A 22,515-nucleotide genomic window follows, 5' to 3' on the forward strand; every position below is an offset into this window, starting at 1 on the left:
TCACAGAGTAAAGAATATTTGTAGCCTTCAGTAATTGAGCAACTGAAACTTTTTTTTTTTTTTTTTTAACCACTTAAACCCTACATACAGTACTTCATTGACCGTGGTCTATATTTCCAGGCCCTCCTTTTTCCCTCCAAATCTTTTCACCAAAAATACCAATCTACAAGCTCACAACACGTTGCTGTATGTTTATGACTATTATGACTGGCCCAGAATAGGGCTGCATGCTAGAGTTCATGTGGTTAAACTTCAAAACGACAGTGTTAAACGTACATTTCCCATAGACGACCCATGCACTATCTATAACTTACACCCCTCTCACAATAATGACTAGGTTGGGTTCAGAAGAATCATGGCTTTCATGGCTCGCTCGTTGGTAGGCAGAGCCGCCACACAGACACCAACCGAGGTTTTATATGATTTATTTTATTTGCAACTGAAGTTCAGGTTACAAATGATCAATCCACTGCTTGAGTAGATAACAAATACACAGATGTAACCATTTCATTACTATGTACTTTAGAGCAAGCGACATAATAAATGCAGTGAGGAAGGGGGGAGAAGTGTTTGTTTCAGGGAGTAATGGTGATGGTAATTTCTGGTGCATTAATACTGTATGCTCCATTGTATGATGGACTATGAATGAAGAATAGTTGTGACGGGGGAGGCATAGTATTTACACCTGTGTGATCCTACTTTACACATTAACCATTGTACAAGTAACACTTTTGTCTACAACAATATACCACTAAATCAGGCTATTTTGTGGACTTATAACTGAAAAAGATGGAAATGTCGAATTTTCACATCTGACATAGTGATCAGTGTGTTTCTTGAATTGTAATCTACTGTACAACACTAGTATAAAACAATACATAGGAAGATGTGAGGTCACAATACAGTATGAACAATTGAAAGCACAATATATGAGAAATATATCCATGAAACAAATATTTCTGTACATATTACAAGATTAACATTGATATTTCATTAAAATAGCATGGAACCCTGTGAAATCTTTGACATTAAGTTCAATTGTGTAACTGTCAGTCATAAATGTGTAATCTACAGTATGGAACCAGATGTATGAGTTTCTATGAAGCCAGACGTTGTCTTTTTACTTGAGACCCAACAGGTGAAAAAGTAAGACATCTTTCTTAATATTCACAGCAGCAGAGCAATGAAACAGCCCTGGTGAATAATAGGACTTTCAGTTCTCCAGAATAATTTCCTTTCTATGGAAGCAGACAACTTGCGAACTATATAGCCCAGTAAGAAGGGATTGGATCTATTTATTATTCTGCCCACATACAAGCTTGATCATTACAGGTACATGACAGCTAAATAAATTCACCAGACATCTGTTTATGGGAAAACCATAGCTGAAGGACATCTGACAAAATAACTTGTTTGTGTTGTCAGATATACATCAAAGTGCTTCAAATAAAGGCGCTATTATGGTAGCTGGAGACGAACTGGTCAAAAATCATCAATTTGGTGCACTTGGTGAAGAGTTTCAGATTTTTGGTATGGTGTTAGGTATGGGTAGGCCTATAAGGTTTTCAAAAACCATCGCAAACAATTTGGGCTCGCCCCCTAGTGGTCTGTTTGCAATTAATCACATATTAGATACATCCTATATGGTTCAAACCCCAAATAATTGATAAAATAGATTTTTCAATGGATTCTGTTACTATTGGGTATGATAAACAACATACTAAAAATTCTGGAAAAACTGACTACCGGAAAGCTCCCGGCATACACTTGGTAACTTAAAAAAAAAAAAAAAAAATCACACCCGTGTGAAGTGGAGCTGTGTGTGTGTGTGTGTGTGTGTGTGTGTGTGTGTGTGTGTGTGTGTGTGTGTGTGTGGATCATGTGTACCGATTTTTGTGACATTTGAAGAAAATATGTAGGAAAAGGAGCAAAAAGTGTGTTTTGGAGAAAATTCAAGATGGCGGAAAATCTATCATGGCGCAAATGGGCGTGGCCTATATGGGGAGATGCGTCATGACCCAAGGAATCCAGGGAAAAAATATTTTTAATTTTCCGACCTACGGTTCAAGAGTTACAGGCCAAAACGTAAAGTGGGGTGTTATGGCGCCACCATGCGGCCAAATGACACAATTATTTTTTATTTAATCCTTGAAATCATTATGAACCTCCTCTCCAAGTCTTGAAACTCTAGCCCCTATGGTTTGCGAGAGACAAATAATTGAATGTGAGTTTTTGCGATTCCCATTATAAGTCAATGGGGAAAATTAATTCACTAATAAATTAATATCAATTAAACTATTGAACCTTTCTCTTAGCAAGTTACTAGCCCACGATTCCCGAGTAAGCCGGTCGATTTGACATATGGCGCGAGTGTGTGGTGGCAAAACTGTGGGACTAGTAGCGTGCCGAAGTTTAGGAAGTTCAGGCTACATACAGACACACAGACAGACAGACACACAGACAGACAGACAGACCCACACGGCCACGTATAGGGAGCCTGTGCTTCACACAGCTCCAAAAATGGCATGGTGTTAGGTATAGGTATATACCTAACACCATGCCAAAATGAAATACCTAACCACTAGGTGGTGAGCACAACTTGTTTGCGATGGTTTTTGGAAACCTTATACCCATATCTAACTCTTCAGGTGCACAAGCTTTCCCAGTTCGTCCCCAGCTATGGAGAAAGGGGCTTTGGGCTGGGAATCCCTAGCTAGAAGTACAGAAGATAAGGTGCGCGATTAATATGTTACCACAATTCTTACAGGCAATTTTTGCGTAAACTGAGGAACCAATGAAATGTACATTAAAAAAAAACTATGACATTGAACATGTCATTGGCTCCTTTAAATGCAACCCCAAATAGAATAAATATAACTGTCTGAAAGGTTATGATTACACTGTCCAGTGCTGAAAGAAGACACAAAGAAACAGATGGTACAGTAAGGCTTGGTGCTGATGCCATGGGACTGTCCTCATTGCTCTGGGAAAACAGTACCCACATGATTCTCCTACATAACTACAATACCCACAATTCATAGCTGCCTTTTCCTAAAAAGAGAAAGAGGAATAGGGGAAGGAATGAAGGAAGTATTGAGTAAATGGGTGAGGAATGACACAAATGATCAAGGAGGAGACTTTGTTTGGAATGAAGGATACAGTAGATAGAATATTCCTTTTTCTTCATGATTACCACTTTCCCATTACCAGGAAACACTTTGTTCATAAATGATAGTGACAGTATGTCTGTCATTTGTGGTTCCAGCACACACAGGGTAACCAGCAATACTTCTTATCAGTTTTTATACCACATCTGGGATGTTATTGGGTTGAGAGTTGAATTCCCCCACACTAACCTGTGAAAATGAATCCCACATCTTCTAAGATCAATTCATTGCTGTCTCTGAAGGACACCACTGTGGCAACACAGAAGCAGACACTGACACTGAGTCATAAATGGTGACAGTTTGGCTTGGCTGAACTCTGGATGTCTTCTAAACGGCTGTTCCTTTTATCAGCACTGATCCAGTGGTTGTAAATGCTGTGCATCATCTTATTGGCTACACCAAAACCCTGTGAAACCACACAACCTGGCTGCGAGCCTTATGACCAAATACTGCCTGCTATGGACTGATAGCATCCAAATCTGTTTACATGTCAGCGGTCGTGTTCGAGAATAAGTTTGGCCGTCTGGGATTTGATGTCCACCTGCTTCTCCACATCATGCGTCATGTGTGTGTTTTGTGCGTCTAAGGACGTGTACATATTGAGCGGCTTGTATTTGTCACTCTGGTTGCTCAGCTGAGTGGTGAGCTGCGTGTGCGTGTTGAGGGCTGTGTCGTGCGTGTTGGCGGGTACGTGTGTTTTGGTACTGTCAGTGCGGATGCTGCGTGTCATAGTGACTCTGAAGGTGTGTGTGTGTTGCAGTTCCATCTTGTCCTCTTCTGACACTCTGATGAAGGGACAGAACCTGAATGCACGACGGAACCCAGCACGGAACCTGAAGCAGGGCGGAGAGAGGAATATAGACTAGGTCAGTGGTTCTCAAGCGTTCTGTGCCCAAGGCACAACAAAGGTCAAAATATATTTTTCTACTTTTGACTTTATTGTTAACGAGAAAAGAAACACTTTGTATCACTATCTGTCTCCATTATTGTAAATAAATCAATTTATTTTTAAAACTGGTCTGATAGCCCTAGACAATTTGCGGGTCATTACAGAGATCCCTATCTGAACCAACCACACATGGGCCATGCCTTTGCCATCTGGCCAGTGATATATATCGATGATATCAGGGATCTTCATACAGTATATGGGCATAAAAGGGATACCCATATATGGACCTTTACATGATATGATACGTGATATCACCTGTGATGTCACAAAGACAAGGGAACCGACCCATAGACTGTAAAATTGAGTACTGACTGACTGACACGGAGACAACATTAATATGTAAATTAGAACATATCTTTGAGTGGTGCTAACCATTCCTATGTCTGGCTATGTGTGTATGTATGAGTGCAGAGTGACTCATATACTGTATGGGCATAAAAGGGATTCTGGGAAATACCCATTTATGGACTTTTACGTAGGTGATGTCACCTGTGATGTCACAGTGACAAGGGAACCAATAGGCTGTACAAATGTGTACTGACTGACGGACGGACGGACGGACGGACGGACGGACAGACAGACAAGCTGCGACATTTCTCATGGTATACTGCGACCTTCGGTCGCAATAACAAATGAGTACTGATTTCACAGTCACTCACAATAACATGTATGTCATACCTTTGATTTAGACAACAGTATATGATAGGGTTGTACATGGTAGAACTCATAGCAAGCCAAAATATAGCCAGGTAAACCTGAGGAGGAAACACGATAGAAAATGTAAGTACAGACAGGTAACAACAGCTACAGACAAAAACATACAAGACACAGTGCTATACTGACCTGTTGAATGTAGTGTTGTTTATAAATGTCTTTGTTGAATGACCCCAGTATGAAATAGATGTGATAGGGCAACCAGCACAGGGCAAAGGTCATCACCACAACAACCATCATCTTTACCACCTGTATGATGTACCAGAGAGAGGTTGTCTGAGATTTGTACCTTTTTTTTCCTTTCTTTTTTGTTCAATACCATCTCCATTTCATCCATAGTTCAGGTCGGTCCTTACTAATGCTCATGATAATATGGTACCATTTTTGTCTACTATGTCTGTGTCTCAGTCAGAGGAGGGCTGTGGACAGTTCAGAAACCTACCAGTGACATTGATGGGGAAGGGGAATCCAAGTTAATAGAAACTGCAGGCTTCATGTTTGAACAAATAAAACGGCCTAACGATGATGTCACTGGTAGGCGGGTTTCTGAAGTGTCCACACAGCCCTGCTATGAGACACAGGCCAAGTAGAAAGAAATGGTACCATTTTATCATCAGCATTAGGGAGGACCAATTATATGTTGTTGAAAATGGGGTGAAGTCATCCTTTAAGTTTAGCTCAATACAGCTCTGTTCAAGTTTTGTGCGCAATTCAATCAAGAAAAGTTCAGCTCATTTGAGTGTAATTCAGCTCAGTATAGTTCTATTTAAATTGAAGAATAGACTACATCTTAACATTCTCAAGGATGACACATACTGTACTTCAGACTTCATTGTCTTTGTCTGTAAAAAGAGTGCACCGTAACCTTTCTTTTAGAAGTAATCTGGTTGTGATAATGGTCGGTTGCTTCCCCAGGAATGTGGCCCCCCCACAGTGTTTGTCCAACCAAACTGTAGGTCACCATCATCACCAGTAGAGGGAGCAGGTAGATCAACAATATCACTGCCAACTGATAACTATAAAGAAACAGAGAAAGTCACTGTAGATCACACCCATTCATTGATTTAAATTTGTTTTACACTCTCAGAGTTAAATTGAAAGAGGAAAAGGTGGAGTTTACGGTGTGTGTGTGTGTGTGTGTGTGTGTGTGTGTGTGTGTGTGTGTGTGTGTGTGTGTGTGTGTGTGTGTGTGTGTGTGTGTGTGTGTGTGTGTGTGTGTGTGTGTGTGTGTGTGCGCGTGCGCGCGCGTGTGTGCGTGCTTGCATGCCTGCGTGCATGTGCGTACGTGCTTGTGTGTCTTTCTAACTAAGGGTTGTGAGTGATGGTTCAGTTGAGTTGTGTGTGGGCGCACAGAACAAGGTGACACCAGGCAGTAACATAATGGTATACTGTAACTAGTTCTAGTGTATTACACACAGAGAATATACAGCACTGGATACATGAAGTGACCAGATGATGTGACAAATGGAAAAGAACAGAATGAGTAGGAAAACAACAGATGCATCTCAAGAATATACACAGTACACACATGGACACAAGGTTTCTTCCCGACAGTGACAATATTCACACCCCCGTATTATGTTGGTGTGCCCATGGATTCTTGGGACATGAAAAGTGTGCCCATGCAGAAAAAAGGTTGAGAAACACTGGTCTATATCTACAGTATATTATATAGCTAAACTGTAGCTATGCATCTCACTTACGTTAGCTGATGTTTCCCTCCATAATCATCTGGCCAGTCAACCATGCACACAGTCCGGGGGTAGTAGAATCTGGTCACACTGTAGTAGCACTGAGGGAAAGCCAGTGAGACTGCTATAGCCCAAATTAGACCAATAACAACCTTGGTAGAGGTGGAAGAGAGGCGGGGTTTCAGAGGGTGGATAATTGCCATGTACCTGTAAGAAAGAATGTTTATAATGGTCACAGTCAAGATGCAGTTCTTTCACACAGTTAGATCTCCTTTTAGTTGTGAACATTGTAAGAGAGCAGATTTCTTCCTTGTTTCATCCTTGTTTTGACAGTTATGAGAAAACAAATACATTTATTGGTCATAATATAATTAACATCACATGCGTTTGCAGATAGGCCCTACCCTACTGTATGTGCATTAATTACACTGTGTTGTGTTAGTGCTGCACTTCTTTCCACTTTATCACAGATGCAATCTGTTCCTGTTTTTATAGTTAACTAAATAATATCTATCTACTCAAGCAGAGGTGTCACTTGCTTGCTTGCGCGAAGCCGTCACACAGTAGCCAACACATTACCGGCCAATTAAACAGTTTACCGGTCAATGACCGGCAAATACCAGCTAACGGAAACTCTGACACACAGTACAAGCCAAATCCTGTGTGTGTGTCCAACTGAAGATAACAACACCAAACAAAAGACTCAACTGTGAAGCTCTCAAATCCAAGCACTCTGTTAGACCAGCTTAGGGCACAGCTTGCAGCAAACTTGTCTGCAATCCCTGATACCCACTTGGACCATCAACACCTGCTGGAACACCCCAAGGACTGCCATTTATCAGGCAGAAGAGTAATCCCTAGGGTACAACAGGCATAAACACCAAGACTGGTTTGACAACAGTGCACCGGATATCCATAAACTCCTCCAGGCAAAATACAAAGCCCACGCTACTTACCTGGCCAATCCACAATCCATCACTTTAAAGACTCGTCTCTCGGGGCGCCCGCTGACCTACTGGTCCAGGCGCATACCAGGTTAGGCATTGCCACATAGGCATGGATGCCTGGCGGCATCGCCGGTTCAATTCCAGATCCTGACGACCTTTGCCGCGTGTCGTGTCGCTTCCCATCTCTTCCCCATTTTCTGTCAGTCTACTGTCCTATCCAGTAAAGGCATAAAAGCCCAAAAAACATTTTTTTTAAAGACTCGACTCCTCCATCAGAGCTTAAGTCCAGTGATCAAGGGCTTAAAAAACCTAGGGTGTGGGCGCTGATGACGCTGAGAGAGGAACACGCCGCCCATATATGTCCTTAATATTGATAACATAATATCCTTAATGATGTCCTTAATATTGACAATATATGAATCTCCATTGCTACTATCATTACCATCTACAAGAGGAAAGGTGACAAAGCTGACTGTGGAAACAGCAGAGGAACTTCCTTGCTCTCGGTTGCTGGAAAAGTACTTGCCTGGATCATGCTCTCTTGCTTAGTATCGCACATCTCTGAAAACATCCTGCCTGAATCACAGTGTGGGTTCAGTAAAGATCGCACCACTAGCTACATGATCTCTCAAGAAACCTGAGCACTCAAAAAAAGTGCCGAGGACACCACCAGGATCTGTACATCACCTTCATCGACCTGTCCAAGGCGTTTGATACCTTTGGGACTTACAGGGAAGGCTGGGGGTTCCGCCAAAGTTCCTCAACACCTTGTGACAACTACACGACGGAATGCAAGCTTGTGTTCGCATCGGAGGCCAGCAATCCCCCGCTTTTAACGCGGGATTAGGCAAGGGTGTGTCCTAGCCCCTGTCATATTCAACCTTTTCCTCTCAGCAGTCTCTCTCCTCTCACACAAAGCTCTGGGAACCACAGACGGCATCCACATACAGTTACGACTGGACGGCAGTCTTTTCATTATCCGTAGCCTCCAGGCCTTAAACGAAATCACCAAACAACACATCCTAGAACTTCAGTATGCTGATGACTCGCCAGATTCTCTGCAACTTGTTGTGCACTCAACGTGGTTTCATCCATACATATGGTGCGTTCGGAAATGCGCACTCAACGCACTGGTGTGCCATGTTGTCGTTCGTTTATTCGGTGCACTTGGTGCGTTGTCGTTCGGAAGTCCAGTGCACGGCGCACTGGTGTGTTGAGTGCACGCAATCACCAACCCTACTCAGAAGATGGGGTTTGGCGGTGTGGTGGTGTGGTGCGGTGTTCTGATTGGTTGGTTTTCATGGCCGTGTCTCGAATGCTTCTCAGCTGTGAACAATGGAGGAAATAAAAAAAATACAGCACTTGCAGCTTAATTGGTCGTTTGGGCTTGATAGTTTCACACACATCAACATGTAAATTAACAGCAGGTATGCCAATGTTGTGACATCTCCTAATAGCAACGTTACGTTAGCATACTCAGCAACTGCTGCTTTTCAGAAAGTTTACCTTCAGAGTTCAGAGTGAAAAAGCACACAGCTGCCGTTCGTAAATAAGCCACACTGAACGCACTCTCCAAAGTCACGCCCACTGCACTCACTACACTGAGCACACACCCGGTGCGGGTTTCCGAACGCACCCATAGTGTCTTAGGACTCAAGGGCAATATATCAAAAACTTAAGTCATTGCGCAACACTCTACCCACCAGTCAGAAGTGCCCATCATCAACACTGATGGCCAACAGCACACCATCGTTTCACACTTCACCTTCCTCTGAAGCGTCCTGTCCCCCAGCTGTAACATTGACAATGACATCCAGTTCTGTGTTGGTTCAGCCTCTGCTGCCTTCGGTAGGCTCAAAACCAAGGTCTTCGTAAACAGAAACCTGACAATTTCCACAAAAGCAGCTGCATACAAAGCAGTCTGTCTGGCTCTATGGCTCAGAAGCCTGGACCCCTTACCAGAGGCATGTCAAGATCCTTGAAAGATTTCATATCCGCTGCCTACAACAGATCCTGGGTCTGACCTGGGAGGACAGGGTCCCATATGTGGACATTTATGACTGGATCCAAACACCCTGCATACAAGTGCGCAACGACATCTGCTGGGTGAGGCATGTAATCCGCATGCCTGCCCAGAGGCTCCTCTGACAGATCCTCTATGGCCAACTCCAGGAAGGATTTAGATCTCGCTGGGGATGGCGGAAAGGACCACACAAAAACCCTCCTGAAGAGCTGTGCTATCCAACCCTCTGCATTGGAAAACCTGGCTGCTGATCGTCACACCTGGCGTTCCATCAGTCACAAGAGCATCGCACACCTCCAGGATCAGACCACAGAGAGGAGAAAACAGCAATGTGTTCAGTGACACCAGCGTACTGCAGGATCCCCCCTCTCATCTGCCCCACACATGTGGCAAACCTGTCTCAAAACCTGTCTCAAAACATATTGAGTAAAAAAGCATTGAACGCAGCAGTATCTCCTGCTTCATAGCATAATAGAATCATAGCATTCCAAACCAGTAAGACTCCCTAATCAGGAGATAAGCGACCGCTAGGTCGCAGCGTGATTTTAGGTCCAAAAACGTGTTAAAAAAATCTGCCTGATGGTGGCGCCATATGGAGTGTAGACATACTGTGTAGCGATTTGTGTGATTTTAGGTCAAAAACAGTAGGAGCAGTGTTCAAAAATGTGTTTTAAAAAATCAGCCTGAAGGTGCCGCTATATGAGTCAGATCCATGTTGCAGACATGAGTGTAGACATACCGTGTACCGATTTGCGTGATTTTAGGGCAGAAATTGTAGGAGCTGTGTCCGTAAATGTGTTTTTCAAGAACTGGCCTCATGGTGGCGCTAGATGTAGATGTCGTTTTTTCGCTTTTTGGCGGGGGTCCCTGGGGGTCCCTGGAAGGGTGGAGGTTGTGGATTGGCAGACAAGGATTGTGTGTGGAAAATTTCACATGGATAGGGGCAACGATGTCATTTCGTAGTTGTTTAGCTTTTTGGCGGGGGTCCCTGGGGGTCCCTGGAGCTGCGGGGGTCCCTGGAAGGGTGGAGGTTGTGGATTGGCAGACAAGGAGTGTGTGTGGAAAATTTCACATGGATAGGGGCAACAATGGCAGAGATATGAGTAGGGCAAAAGTGTGACGTGACGTGACGTGACATGACAGACAGACTGACGGACTGACGGACAGACAGGTGGTGGAGGTTTTGATAGTAACTGCGACCTGACGGTCGCAATCATCACTGAATCCAGAAATTTCACACTGGCAACTCTGACTTCAGAAGGTTGACATTTCTCTATTCTTGTTTTAGCTGTATGCCATAAAAATCTGCATTAACACAAAAAGAAGGTTTTGAATATTTCACTGCATGCTCAATATATCTACAATGTATTATTTTATTATTTATTATTTATGTGTTTCCTGAGCATTCTAATTCCATTTCTAAATCTCAAAAACAGGTCAAAATGACCTGTTAGTCATGCAAGTGTTTTTAAGGGCACAGCACTCCTACTTCTTTCTCTCGCCACTTTCTTTCTCAAGGATAATTTATGCTTCGGCCAACGACCGCGTGGGACGATAAAAGGGATTGTTTGAAAAAGTAAATCAGCCTTCAGTCTCCTTCTCTGACCCCACTCTCTTTCCCTCCGTCTGTCTAGATTAGTCTAGCCTATCTGAGAACATAATTCTCTGATTGACATCACTTTCCCCCCACATGTTGTGTGCATGTGAGAGTGAGAGAGACAGCAAATGTGTCACACCAACAGAATTTATGGTTGTGATTATTTGTTTTTATGCATACCGGTATGCTGATTTTATGCAAGACAGACTTCATAATGGAGTTCAGTTGATTCAGATGAATTATTTTCTATCACCTATCATATTGGTTTACTGTAAGACAATAAAGCAATAGCAAATACTGTATTAAGAGGTGAACCAGTGCAAGTTGGGCTTGTATTATTATGCAGACTTCAACACATGAATAGCACATTATTTCATCATTTGTACTTATTGTATGGTGTGCAATGAGCCTGAACCACTGATGCCCCTGCAGAGAGTACAGAATGCAGAATGATGATAGAACCAGAATGAATGGAAATAGAACAGCCATTTTCTTACAGTTATTATTGTAGTCTGTTTTGTTATTGCTAAAGGTGGCTTCCAAAGAACTTGCATGTTATGGAAATGGCTATTGACTTTGTGGAAATGATCAGTTATTTGGACAGTGCATGAGACTCGTCATAGTTGGAACATATTTGCAATGTCAATCTATTACTGTAGGCACCTCATGTGATGTTCTGATATTCAGTCTGAGTGTGCAGATCTACAAGCTCACAACACAATGTTGCAATGTATTGTGAGCTTGGAGATCTGCTATTTTTGCCAAATGTTTTCTCCAGAATAGGGATGCTACTGTAGGCTTCATGTGATTAACATTTGATGATGCAGCTCGTGTGAACTTACAAGCAAAATCACAAATCTTTAAAATAATAAATGGCCATGTGTCATCATGCACACTTAGGGATGTCAAGATCATGAACTTTTACTTTTACACACAAATAATTGCGATTAAGGGTTTATTTTTATTTTTGGCATTTACATTTCTGTGATAACGTGTCCTTTCAAAATGGTTTGGAAACGATTATAATGATCATGCGAAATAATTGCAATTATCTGAAATAATTGCAATTATCTGAAATAATTGCGATCGGGCGATTATTCATAATTGTGACAGGCCTATGCAGCACACCAGGTGCAAATCCCAAAACCTGTTTTTTTTTTATATATATATATTTTTTTGAGGCGAAGTGCTAACCACTGCACCACCGTGCCCCTCCAAAACCTGTTGTTATTTTATTTATTTATTTATGTTTGGAAAGTATGGAAATCCCAAGTCATATAACCCAACGATGCCACAAATTGAAAATTAATGAGGAGGGAATTGCTGCAATGCAGGCAGATTTTACACACGACTTGGAAGACTAAGCAGACATCGCATTCATCACTGCAGCCTCCATACAGAGTCAGCCATATGTACAGATGTGACAGTGTATGCAGGGGAAGATGGTCCCTCCTGTGACAATTAGTATCCTCCACCCAATATACTGTAACAACATTCTTTCAGAGCCTGAGCCTATAGTGAAGCCATTCATCATACTGTAATGAGCTTCGGACTAATCAGAGCTTTGAAAGTGCACCTTCAAATTCTTTGAAGGTGCATAAAGAAATAGTTCGATTTTTTTCTACTGTTAGCTAGGAAAGCAATAATGACAAAGTGTATTGGAGATGATTCTCTGTCTATTCAGCTGTGGAAATCTTTGATATCCGATGCTGCCACTCTAGTATTAACGAGAGAAGGTACCTGTTCTCTAGACTCTGGGAGAAACCACTGAACTTTGGCATGAAGCTTAACCCATTAAGACCTGAGGCTGATTTTAAAAATGTCTTCTAAATCTTTATGGTTTTCTGAAAAGGGTATGTTTCTATTTTAGTGGTGATCAAAATATCAAGGACCCCTAGAATTATATGTATTTGAGCCCGGGAACCCCATCTCCCCATTATTTTTCAAAAAATAACATTGTATCTAAAGACCTGAGCTGTATGTTTGTGTATGCGTTTTCTTTTGTTAAAACATCTATAAAATAATAACCAGTAATCGGGAGATAAGCGACCGGCAGGTCGCATAACGTTGTCTCTCAAAAGTAACCTCATGGTGGCGCTAAGGGGCATGTGAGAAATCAGGGGCGGAGGTTGTGTGTGCAAAGTTTGGCATGGATAGGGGCAACGGTGCCGGAGATAAAAGCAACCTAATGGTGGCGCTAGAAGAGGCCCATGTGCAGGTAGATGTGTGGCATGTATGGCCATGTGTTGAGGGAATGTTTGTGGCTAATTGCAAAGAAAAGCCAAGTGTTCATGATTGTTTTTGTTTTTTTACGGAGAAATCCAGCAAACTTTAGAAGGCAATCGTACCCTATCAGGAGGGAATATGGGAAATGGACAGATCCATGTTGATGACATGACTTTAGACATACTGTGTACCACTTTGTTTGATTTTAGGGCAAAATCTGTAGGAGCAGTAATAACATAATAATAATATTAAATTAAAAAAAATAAAGTGGGAAAAGACTCGGTGAAGACCGGGCAGCATCGTCCTTGCTAATATGATGCTACATGAATATGTGACATGGCTCTCTGTTGACTACCACTTGACCCTGAGTTTCACTTTCTCACCTCAGATTTGTTGACCAGGTGGTGCTTCTGTTGAGGTCATTAGTCATGTCATCTGTTCAACTTCTTGTGCGAGGGTGCTGTGCACCTTAAATAATAACCCCATGCCTCTAAATTCATCATTTCAGACATGAACTCCAGTGTCTCTATTTCGGGGCGAACATTCAGCAAAAATAGCAGATCTACAAGCTTTCATGTCGTGTGTCACTGACAACGCGGCCTGCGAGCAACATTAATAATATGTGTTCCCTATGGTATCCAGGTAACAAAAGATGGGTCCCACACTCCACCCACAGCTCCTGGTACAATTCATCCAATGACAAAATCAATAGATTAATTGGATTTTAACTGCTGAGCAGGCTGCTCTCTGCCATTCCTTTAGTCTACAATGTGAATTCATTGCTAAGTGGGCAGTTCTCGCCTTAGCCTGTCATTGGTACAATTAAGGCTATGAACTGCTGAGTGGGACATTATTAATACAATTCAATATGAAAATATGGGGAAGAAAATCAGTGTTGCATGATGAACCGATGAGCATTCATAACTATGAGCATGATGGAGGTTTTACAAAATAAATTGCGTATCATGACATGGACTTTGCGCAATGTGTAGCTCTGGACTGTTTCCTACCTGTCCACAGCTATGGCGGCCATCGAGTATATTGAAGAAAACATGGCAGTGATTGGAAAGAAGTTCTGGAATCGGCAGTAGCCCAAACCAAAGTACCAGTCATTATGAAGGGCATAGACAAAGTTGAAGAGTGTGTTGAAGGTTGCCATGGAGACATCAGAGAAGGCCAGGTTGACTATGAAGTAGTTGGTTACAGTTCTCATGCGTCGATGAGCGAGGATAATCCATATTACTGTAACGTTCCCCGTTACAGAAACTAGAATTATCAGAGAGTAAGCTAGAGCCCACAGAGCCACCTGAGAGAGGAGAGGAGAGGAGAGGAGAGGAGAGGAGAGGAGAGGAGAGGAGAGGATGTCATTTCAACACACTTGTGCAAAGGAACTTGTGTTACACAAAAGTAAAGTATCAAATGCAATGTATTATGCCTGAGGCAGACGAGAAGAGAATTATACTATAATGAAATGGACCATATGGCTTTCATTCCAAATCAATACCTTATACTTTCAGAAATGCCTCAAATGCTTCTCATAATTTCACAAATAAAAGCTGCACTTTCATCAGAGACAGATGGCTAGGCAGTAAAGTTTAGTTGATTGCATTTGCATCAGTCTTGTTCTTACCCAGCAGTGCTCCTGGAAGGAGCTAAGCTCCAACATCTGGCTTTATTCAGACTCTGAACGTAGCATGGCCTACATCTGGCCTACATCTGGCCTACATCTGGCCTACATCTTGGCACAAAGCGCTCAAAGTTTGTTGTATACCCAGTGTCACATTGGCCAAGCTGAGGGGGAAGCTTAATGAAATTAACTCATAAATAGCACTGCTCACATAGTTGTGATTTTTTTTTCTATTCAAATTATAGAATGTAGGGTTTTCTATTTCAAAATACTTTTAAATTATTTTCATTCGTCTCCTATACTTCCAACGATCAATATAAGAGGCTTACTTAAAAAGTTGTCCTTTTCTGCTATATATTAGGCTATATTTCACAAACATTAAGTGCTCCCTCCCTGCTTTATCATTTAGGCCAGTGGTTCTGAAAACATTTTTATATCAAGGGCTCCCACATTTATATTTGGCCACAGACCCCCATCTGAAAAGATGTTGTGCATGCCAGTGCGTGGCAAAATAGCAGCTCTACAAGCTGGATGCTTTGCATCATGTTGTGAGCTTGTTCGGCTAATAGCCGAAGCACAAGGACCCCTTTGACCCACCTGCCAGTCAGGCTGTTGGAACTGGTTTCCAGTGGTTTCATTACCGTCGTCCAACCACTCACTGCTGGTCACAGAGAACGGTAGTGAGGTTGCTTCCATGTCTGGATCCATGTGTTGAAGGCTTTCAGCATCCATTCTGTTCCCGCTTCATCTGTTGAACACACGCACACGCACGCACGCGCGCACGCACACGCACACGCACACGCACACGCACGCACACACACACACACACACACACACACACACACACACACGCACGCACACACACACACACACACACACACACACACATTTATAGTTAATTATGTACATTTCTTTCAGGCATCTGTTAATTGTTGTAATCTGATGATGGAGGCTCTAATATATGGGCCTAAAACAAACACATTTTACGTTTTGCTTTTACTTGAAATTTAGATCATGTACAATAGAAGGTAATGGGACTATTAGAGGTGGACAGTCTATTTATGATTCAATCATTCCTATTCCCTCAATCAGGACCATGCAAGACTAAAGATGATCCATCGGTGTCTTGCTTGTCAGGCTGTCTTTATGCTACAATTTACAACCTTATTGATTTTAAAATACATTTTCATTTGCTGACATTCCAGTGGTGGAAAAACACATTTCTTTAATACTTAAGAAAAGTATCAATACTGCAATATAGAAATAGGCTAAAAGTCTGGAATTCACAATGTACTTGAGTAAAAACAAAAGTATTGGCATCAAAATGTACTTAAAGTACTTAAAGTAAAAGTACTCATGCAGTATATATCCCAATATCCAATTTCAAGTCTACAAGCTCACAATGTGTTGCATTTTGGCCAACAAATGGACAAAATTTAAATCTAAAAAAGTGGTTAGGTTAATGTATATTTTGTAATCAAAATCTACAAAGTAGGCTAACTAGTAGGCATAACTAAAGTGTTCATAAATGTATAGTGGAGTAGACTACAATATTTGCCTCTGATGTTGGAGTAGGTAGAAGTATTAGAAATTGGAAATACTCAAGTAAAGTAGCCTACAATTTAGCACAAAATTGTACTTAGGTACAGTACTTAAGTAAATGTACTACACCACTGCGACAATCATTCATCTGACTGACTGACGCATGTCACACACTGTGTAACAGTCAGTAAGCCTAGAGCATGCAGGCTAATCTAATCTCTGGAGAACCATAGCCTACCTGAAGAACAAACACGCAACAACACTAAAGTCAAAGTATTTTTTGCAAACTTATAATAGCCCAACAGGTTTGTGGGACAGACTCCAACAGGGTGGGTTAATATGGTTCAATTAGGCTACTGAAATTATTTAGTAAGGCTATAAATATTTTAGGCTACGTTTACCTCTCCATTGCTGCATCTGGGCTGGTGAGTTTTAAAATCATTTAGATAAAATCCAATCCATCCTCTCTACGATCCGAAATGAAGTGATGGTTTAAACCACGAAGAATAATCACCAACCCATCCGGAACACATCTCCACGCATCCGCGTCCTCTCTCTCTCTCTCTCTCTCTCTCTCTCTCTCTCTCTCTCTCTCTCTCTCTCTCGCGCGCGCGCGCACACGCACGCACGCACGCACGCACGCACGCACACACACACACACACACACACACACACACACACACACACACACACACACACACTTCTCCCCTGGAATGATATACTGAGCTGAATACGTCAGTCAGTCAGTAAGTCAGTCAGTCAGTCAGTCAGTCAGTCAGTCAGTCAGACAGACAGACAGACAGACAGACAGACAGACAGACAGACAGACAGACAGACAGACAGACAGACAGACAGACAGACAGACAGGTGGCGCTCTAGACAGTCCATGGCATCATGGACTGACACGCACATGAGAAAAAGATTTCTAAAGGTGCTGTATGTGGTAAACAGAGCTCAGTCTACCTGCCTGTTTGTATGAGACTATTACCAGAATGTAGGCTATATGTTAAATCAATATGAGCAAATTGGTTATTAACAAATAATATTGTAATCACAAAAGTTAGGGCCTTAAAGTTCCCTCCCTCCCTAGAAATACTGTTCCTACGAAACAGTGTGGGCTCGCATGTACTGTAACACCATGTATGGGCACAAAGATCTACCCTTTGGCTGCACCTCATTGGCTAAGGGCCCTGCCTTTGTACTGTCAGTACAAAGGCAGTGTCTTAGGTCATTTTGAGGAGAACTTGACTGATAGATTACGTCATTTTGAGGAGAACTTGCTGATAGATAAATAATGAAGATGATATACGTGTGCTCGCTTTCAGCGAGCCCACAACTACAGTGTAGAATTAATTCTTTAGTAGACCCTAAACAGAAAATACTTATCAGGTGCAGGTGACCAATTATCAGCTTAATTTATATGAGGTTGTACAGACCTGATCTACATCTCGTCTGACCACCTAGTCAGATACTTTCTGTCACTGGAGTAAGAGAGGAAATTACCGTTTTGTCTACCCAGGACGGAGATGCGAGAGACTAGGAAAGTCTTGTACAGGCTTCTCTCAAGCTGTACAACGAGACACACAACGGTCAATTGACCTTCCTAACGTAGGAGGGCGGTAGCCTTTTTTTCTTTACTGGAACTATATCTGCACTGACTTAAGGACCTTCCAGGGAGGGTGTTTTTTTTGTGCGTCTTGCCGCATCACCCTTTCTTGTTTAATCTTTGTTTGATTTTAGGGCAAAATCTGTAGGAGCAGTAATAACATAATAATAATATTAAATTAAAAAAAATAAAGTGGGAAAAGACTCGGTGAAGACCGGGCAGCATCGTCCTTGCTAATATGATGCTACATGAATATGTGACATGGCTCTCTGTTGACTACCACTTGACCCTGAGTTTCACTTTCTCACCTCAGGATTTGTTGACCAGGTGGTGCTTCTGTTGAGGTCATTAGTCATGTCATCTGTTCAACTTCTTGTGCGAGGGTGCTGTGCACCTTAAATAATAACCCCATGCCTCTAAATTCATCATTTCAGACATGAACTCCAGTGTCTCTATTTCGGGGCGAACATTCAGCAAAAATAGCAGATCTACAAGCTTTCATGTCGTGTGTCACTGACAACGCGGCCTGCGAGCAACATTAATAATATGTGTTCCCTATGGTATCCAGGTAACAAAAGATGGGTCCCACACTCCACCCACAGCTCCTGGTACAATTCATCCAATGACAAAATCAATAGATTAATTGGATTTTAACTGCTGAGCAGGCTGCTCTCTGCCATTCCTTTAGTCTACAATGTGAATTCATTGCTAAGTGGGCAGTTCTCGCCTTAGCCTGTCATTGGTACAATTAAGGCTATGAACTGCTGAGTGGGACATTATTAATACAATTCAATATGAAAATATGGGGAAGAAAATCAGTGTTGCATGATGAACCGATGAGCATTCATAACTATGAGCATGATGGAGGTTTTACAAAATAAATTCACCCTTTCTTGTTTATTTTTATTTTTATTTTATTTTTTTTATTTTTTATTTTTTGTATTTCTGCTTGTGTTTGACATGATGTAGAGATACTTGTTGCACTAACTCGCATTGACTGTTATGGTCACTTTGATTTGGGCACTGTATTATTTTGATAGTCGTACTTTAAGACACTTCACACTTTATTTATATATATTATTCGTTCCCTTTTCCTGTTGTACCTTGCTCTTACTGTACTTACTGTACTCTGTACTCTGTTCTTGTTTTTCTTTTATCTTTTTCATACTTCTTTGTAACCTTGTAAATAACCTTATACTGCTGTGCTGCCTCTGGGCAACACATTTCCCCCCTTGGGATAATAAAGGTATCTATATCTATCTACATAAATCCAGTCACTTCGTCACTTTCTCTCTAATTTAAGCTACATCTTTCCGTCACTTTCTCCACATTGGCTGGCACTGTAGCCTGCAACGAGGAGGGCTATCAATGTCCTCGTCACGGTTACGCTCCCCCAGGCTACATGAAAAAAAAAAAGAAATCTGTTTAGCCTATGCTGGAGAGACCAGGACTCAGGAGACCCCTGTTCAGAATATTGAGCAAAACAGGTGTTCCCTCTAAATATCTTTCTGCAGGGACGTGCAGAGAATGTTCGAGAGGCAGGGGCTGGAATTTCTAAAAGGGCCTTTTGGTAGAAATATCGAAAATAACAGACCACTAAGCATAATCGAGCATAATCGAGTCAATACTGGCATGGATTTCTATAGGGCAATTATTTCAACATAAGATGCTGCATTCAAGTTCAGGAGGGTTTGGACAAGGCAATTCTCTTGAATGCTGCCTTCAGGTATGGCATGGAAAGAGGGCATTTGCATTTCTTTCACCATAGTAAAAACAGCATTCATGGTCTGGAGAGGGCACTTTTTACAGAAGGATAAAAGGGCAGGGGCTCAAGCCCCCTTTTATGTCTATGTGTGCACGTGCCTGTCTTTCTGTGTGTGTGTGTGTGTGTGTGTGTGTGTGTGTGTGTGCGTGCGTGCGTGCGTGCGTGCATGCGTGTGTGCGCGCACGTGCGCGTGCGTGTGTGTGTGTGTGTGTGTGTGTGTGTGTGTGTGTGTGTGTGAGAGAGAGAGAGTTTGTCTAGCTACTGTATACTTATGGGGACTAAACGCATGTTCACACAGTCACCTGCAGGGGACCTCTGACAGTGTGGGGACAAAATAGTAGGTCCCCACAACGGTTAGGGTTAGGTTAGGGTTACGGTTAGGGTAAGGGTTAGGTTTAGGGTTAGGGTTAGGGGTTAGGTTTAGGGATAGAGGTTAGGGTAAGGCCACAGGACTTAGGGTTGTCCCCACAAGTGATGTAAATATATAGTGTGTGCGTGCGTGTGTGTGCGTGCGTGTGTGTGTGTGTGTGTGTGTGTGTGTGTGTGTGTGTGTGTGTGCGTGTGCGTGCGTGTGCGTGTGTGTGTGCGTGTGTGTGTGTCGTGGGGATGCCTGTGGGCGACCAAGATCGATACACAGACAGCGATGGAGATAGAGGAGAGTGCGTGTCTGTCCAAGACTCAGATCAAAGAGTGTGGGAGTGGGAAGATAGATAGACAGATTAGGAGAGAAATCAAAAGTGTGAACAGAATAGCAAAGATATAGGATACAGAGGAAAACATGTAGACACTGATACACAGTAAAGAGCTTAGAAATGGACTAGAAAGGGATTCGTAGCAAAGTGCTTTTAGAATGGTAAATGGTGCATTTATATAGCGCCTTTATCCAAGGCGCTTTACTTCACGCACACATTCATACACAGACGATGGAGGAAACCATGATGCAAGGCACCAACCTGCTCATCGGGAGCAACTACCGGTAGGCTAGGGGTTCAGAGTCTTCCTCAAGGACACTTTGACACTAACTCTGGGGGAGCCCGGGTTAGGGTTAGGGTTAGGGTGCCACTCTGAATCTTTGCAGCTGCCAATTTTCTGCACACCTGCATGGAATTATGCAAAGAGCTTTTGCAGAATGGCTTATTTAAGAGTAACAATATGAATGTATTCAATTATAATTATTGGTCCATTAAGGTGTAGTTAATGTTTCAGCTGGTAAATGATGGGTGTGTTTACTAGGTAGAAAACGGGCTATCTAGGAAAGTGCTTTTGAGGTTGTTACATTCACAGCTGCCAACTTTCTGCACACCTGCATGGAATGCAACATCACTTGTAGAAACACTCTTGTGTTGTTAGAAGCCATCTTTTGAAAGATTACATACAGTTTTTATATAGGAGAGAGGTAGATAGGGTGGGAGAAGATGAGAAAAAATGATGGGAGGGGAACATGCCAGTTTGAGATCAGTTGAGGTTTGATCCCAGTGTGATAATTACAGGGTGCTGTGTCCCCAATCTGAAAGCCGTCTTGGAAGATGTCAGATAATGTAAGATGTGTTGCCAGAGACACCCTGAGAATATCTTAGTTGTTAGATACCGGTAAGTACACAGTTCTACAACTGTCTATAGGGAAGAGAAACTGATCTGAATAGTGGTTTACAATCTCTTACTGGATAACATTCTAGCTGGTAAAGTGGTAAATCAGCCAACAACCCACTCCCTCTCATGGTAAATGGCTTACTTTTATTTCAATCTAATTTGCTGGTGGTTCATGTGTGTGTGATACAGCCATAGCACTAATTTGCTTCAAATGTAACGTGCTTTATGATTACAATTTCGAATTACTTGCACCAGCAAAGCATGCAAGTACTGCGTTCGACTGTGTATGTATGTATGTATGTAGGTAGGTTGGTAGCTGTGTGTGTTTAAGCCCGTAGCCCAGGGGTATTCAACTAAATAAGGCAGGTGACCACAATTGTAAAATGACTTGAAGTCGGGGGTGACAGCGTGTTTGTGGTTAACCGTTTGTTTTATGTGCTATTGGGTATTGGCCTATATAGGACACAACAATCAGTGGTGTGTTCTACCGTGTTACGCTTTAGCCTATACGTAGTATGACGTGCAGAATAAAAACAAAAAGCTTGGCCCTCTCCATTTCATCCATTGAAAACACGCAAGCATAACCACGACCACACGCATGTCAGCATTATCGTATACCCTCCAAAAGAATCTAGAACACACCACTGACAACAATGGACATATTATGTCCATTATGGTAAATTATTATGACCTGCTTCATACATGCATTCATGCCTTTTAATGTTTGATATGATAATTTCTCTGCCAATGGATGGATGGATGGATATCATTAATTGATTTGGAATTATATTTCAGAATCTGATTATACTAATATACCCAGACCTCCCTGGCATGGAAGTATCTTTGTGAGAAGAAGAATATATAGGAGGCAGGCTGGCAAGGTGTTTGTTCGTATGATTATTGTCTCCACCAGCCGAAGGCTGAGGGAGAGTATGTTTTCCCCTCCGTCCGTCCGTCCGTCCGTGCGTCCGTCCGTGCGTCCGTCCGTGCGTCCGTGCGTCCTCGCAGTTTGTGAGCGCCTAATCTCAGTCGCTGTTGGCCCGGTCGCTGCCAAAGTGAGCACACACATTC

General features: G+C 42.3%; 1 protein-coding gene across 1 annotated transcript; it reads right to left on the reverse strand.

The window, feature by feature from the left end:
- Positions 1-440: 440 nt before the first annotated feature.
- tacr2 (tachykinin receptor 2) lies at positions 441-17,046 on the reverse strand. Its single transcript, XM_080729878.1, has 8 exons — positions 16,885-17,046; positions 15,539-15,689; positions 14,325-14,620; positions 6,534-6,728; positions 5,696-5,846; positions 4,960-5,079; positions 4,795-4,871; positions 441-4,000 (listed from the first exon to the last, which is right to left on the reverse strand). The coding sequence occupies exons 2-8, from the start codon at positions 15,671-15,673 to the stop codon at positions 3,658-3,660; spliced, it is 1,317 nt and encodes a 438-aa protein (XP_080586004.1). The 5' UTR covers positions 15,674-15,689; positions 16,885-17,046; the 3' UTR covers positions 441-3,657.
- Between the last annotated feature and the right edge of the window lie 5,469 nt (positions 17,047-22,515).

This window comes from Nannobrachium achirus (genome assembly GCF_963921795.1).
Source record: "Nannobrachium achirus genome assembly, chromosome: 7".
NCBI lineage: Eukaryota > Metazoa > Chordata > Actinopteri > Myctophiformes > Myctophidae > Nannobrachium > Nannobrachium achirus.

Coding starts and splice junctions, on each gene's coding strand:
- tacr2 (XM_080729878.1), bottom strand. CDS start 15,673: ATGGATGCTGAAAGCCTTCAACACATGGATCCAGACATGGAAGCAACC. Junction 5,847..6,533: donor GGAGGGAAACATCAGCTAAC/GTAAGTGAGATG, acceptor GTTTCTTTATAG/TTATCAGTTGGCAGTGATAT. Junction 4,872..4,959: donor AACAACACTACATTCAACAG/GTCAGTATAGCA, acceptor TTTCCTCCTCAG/GTTTACCTGGCTATATTTTG.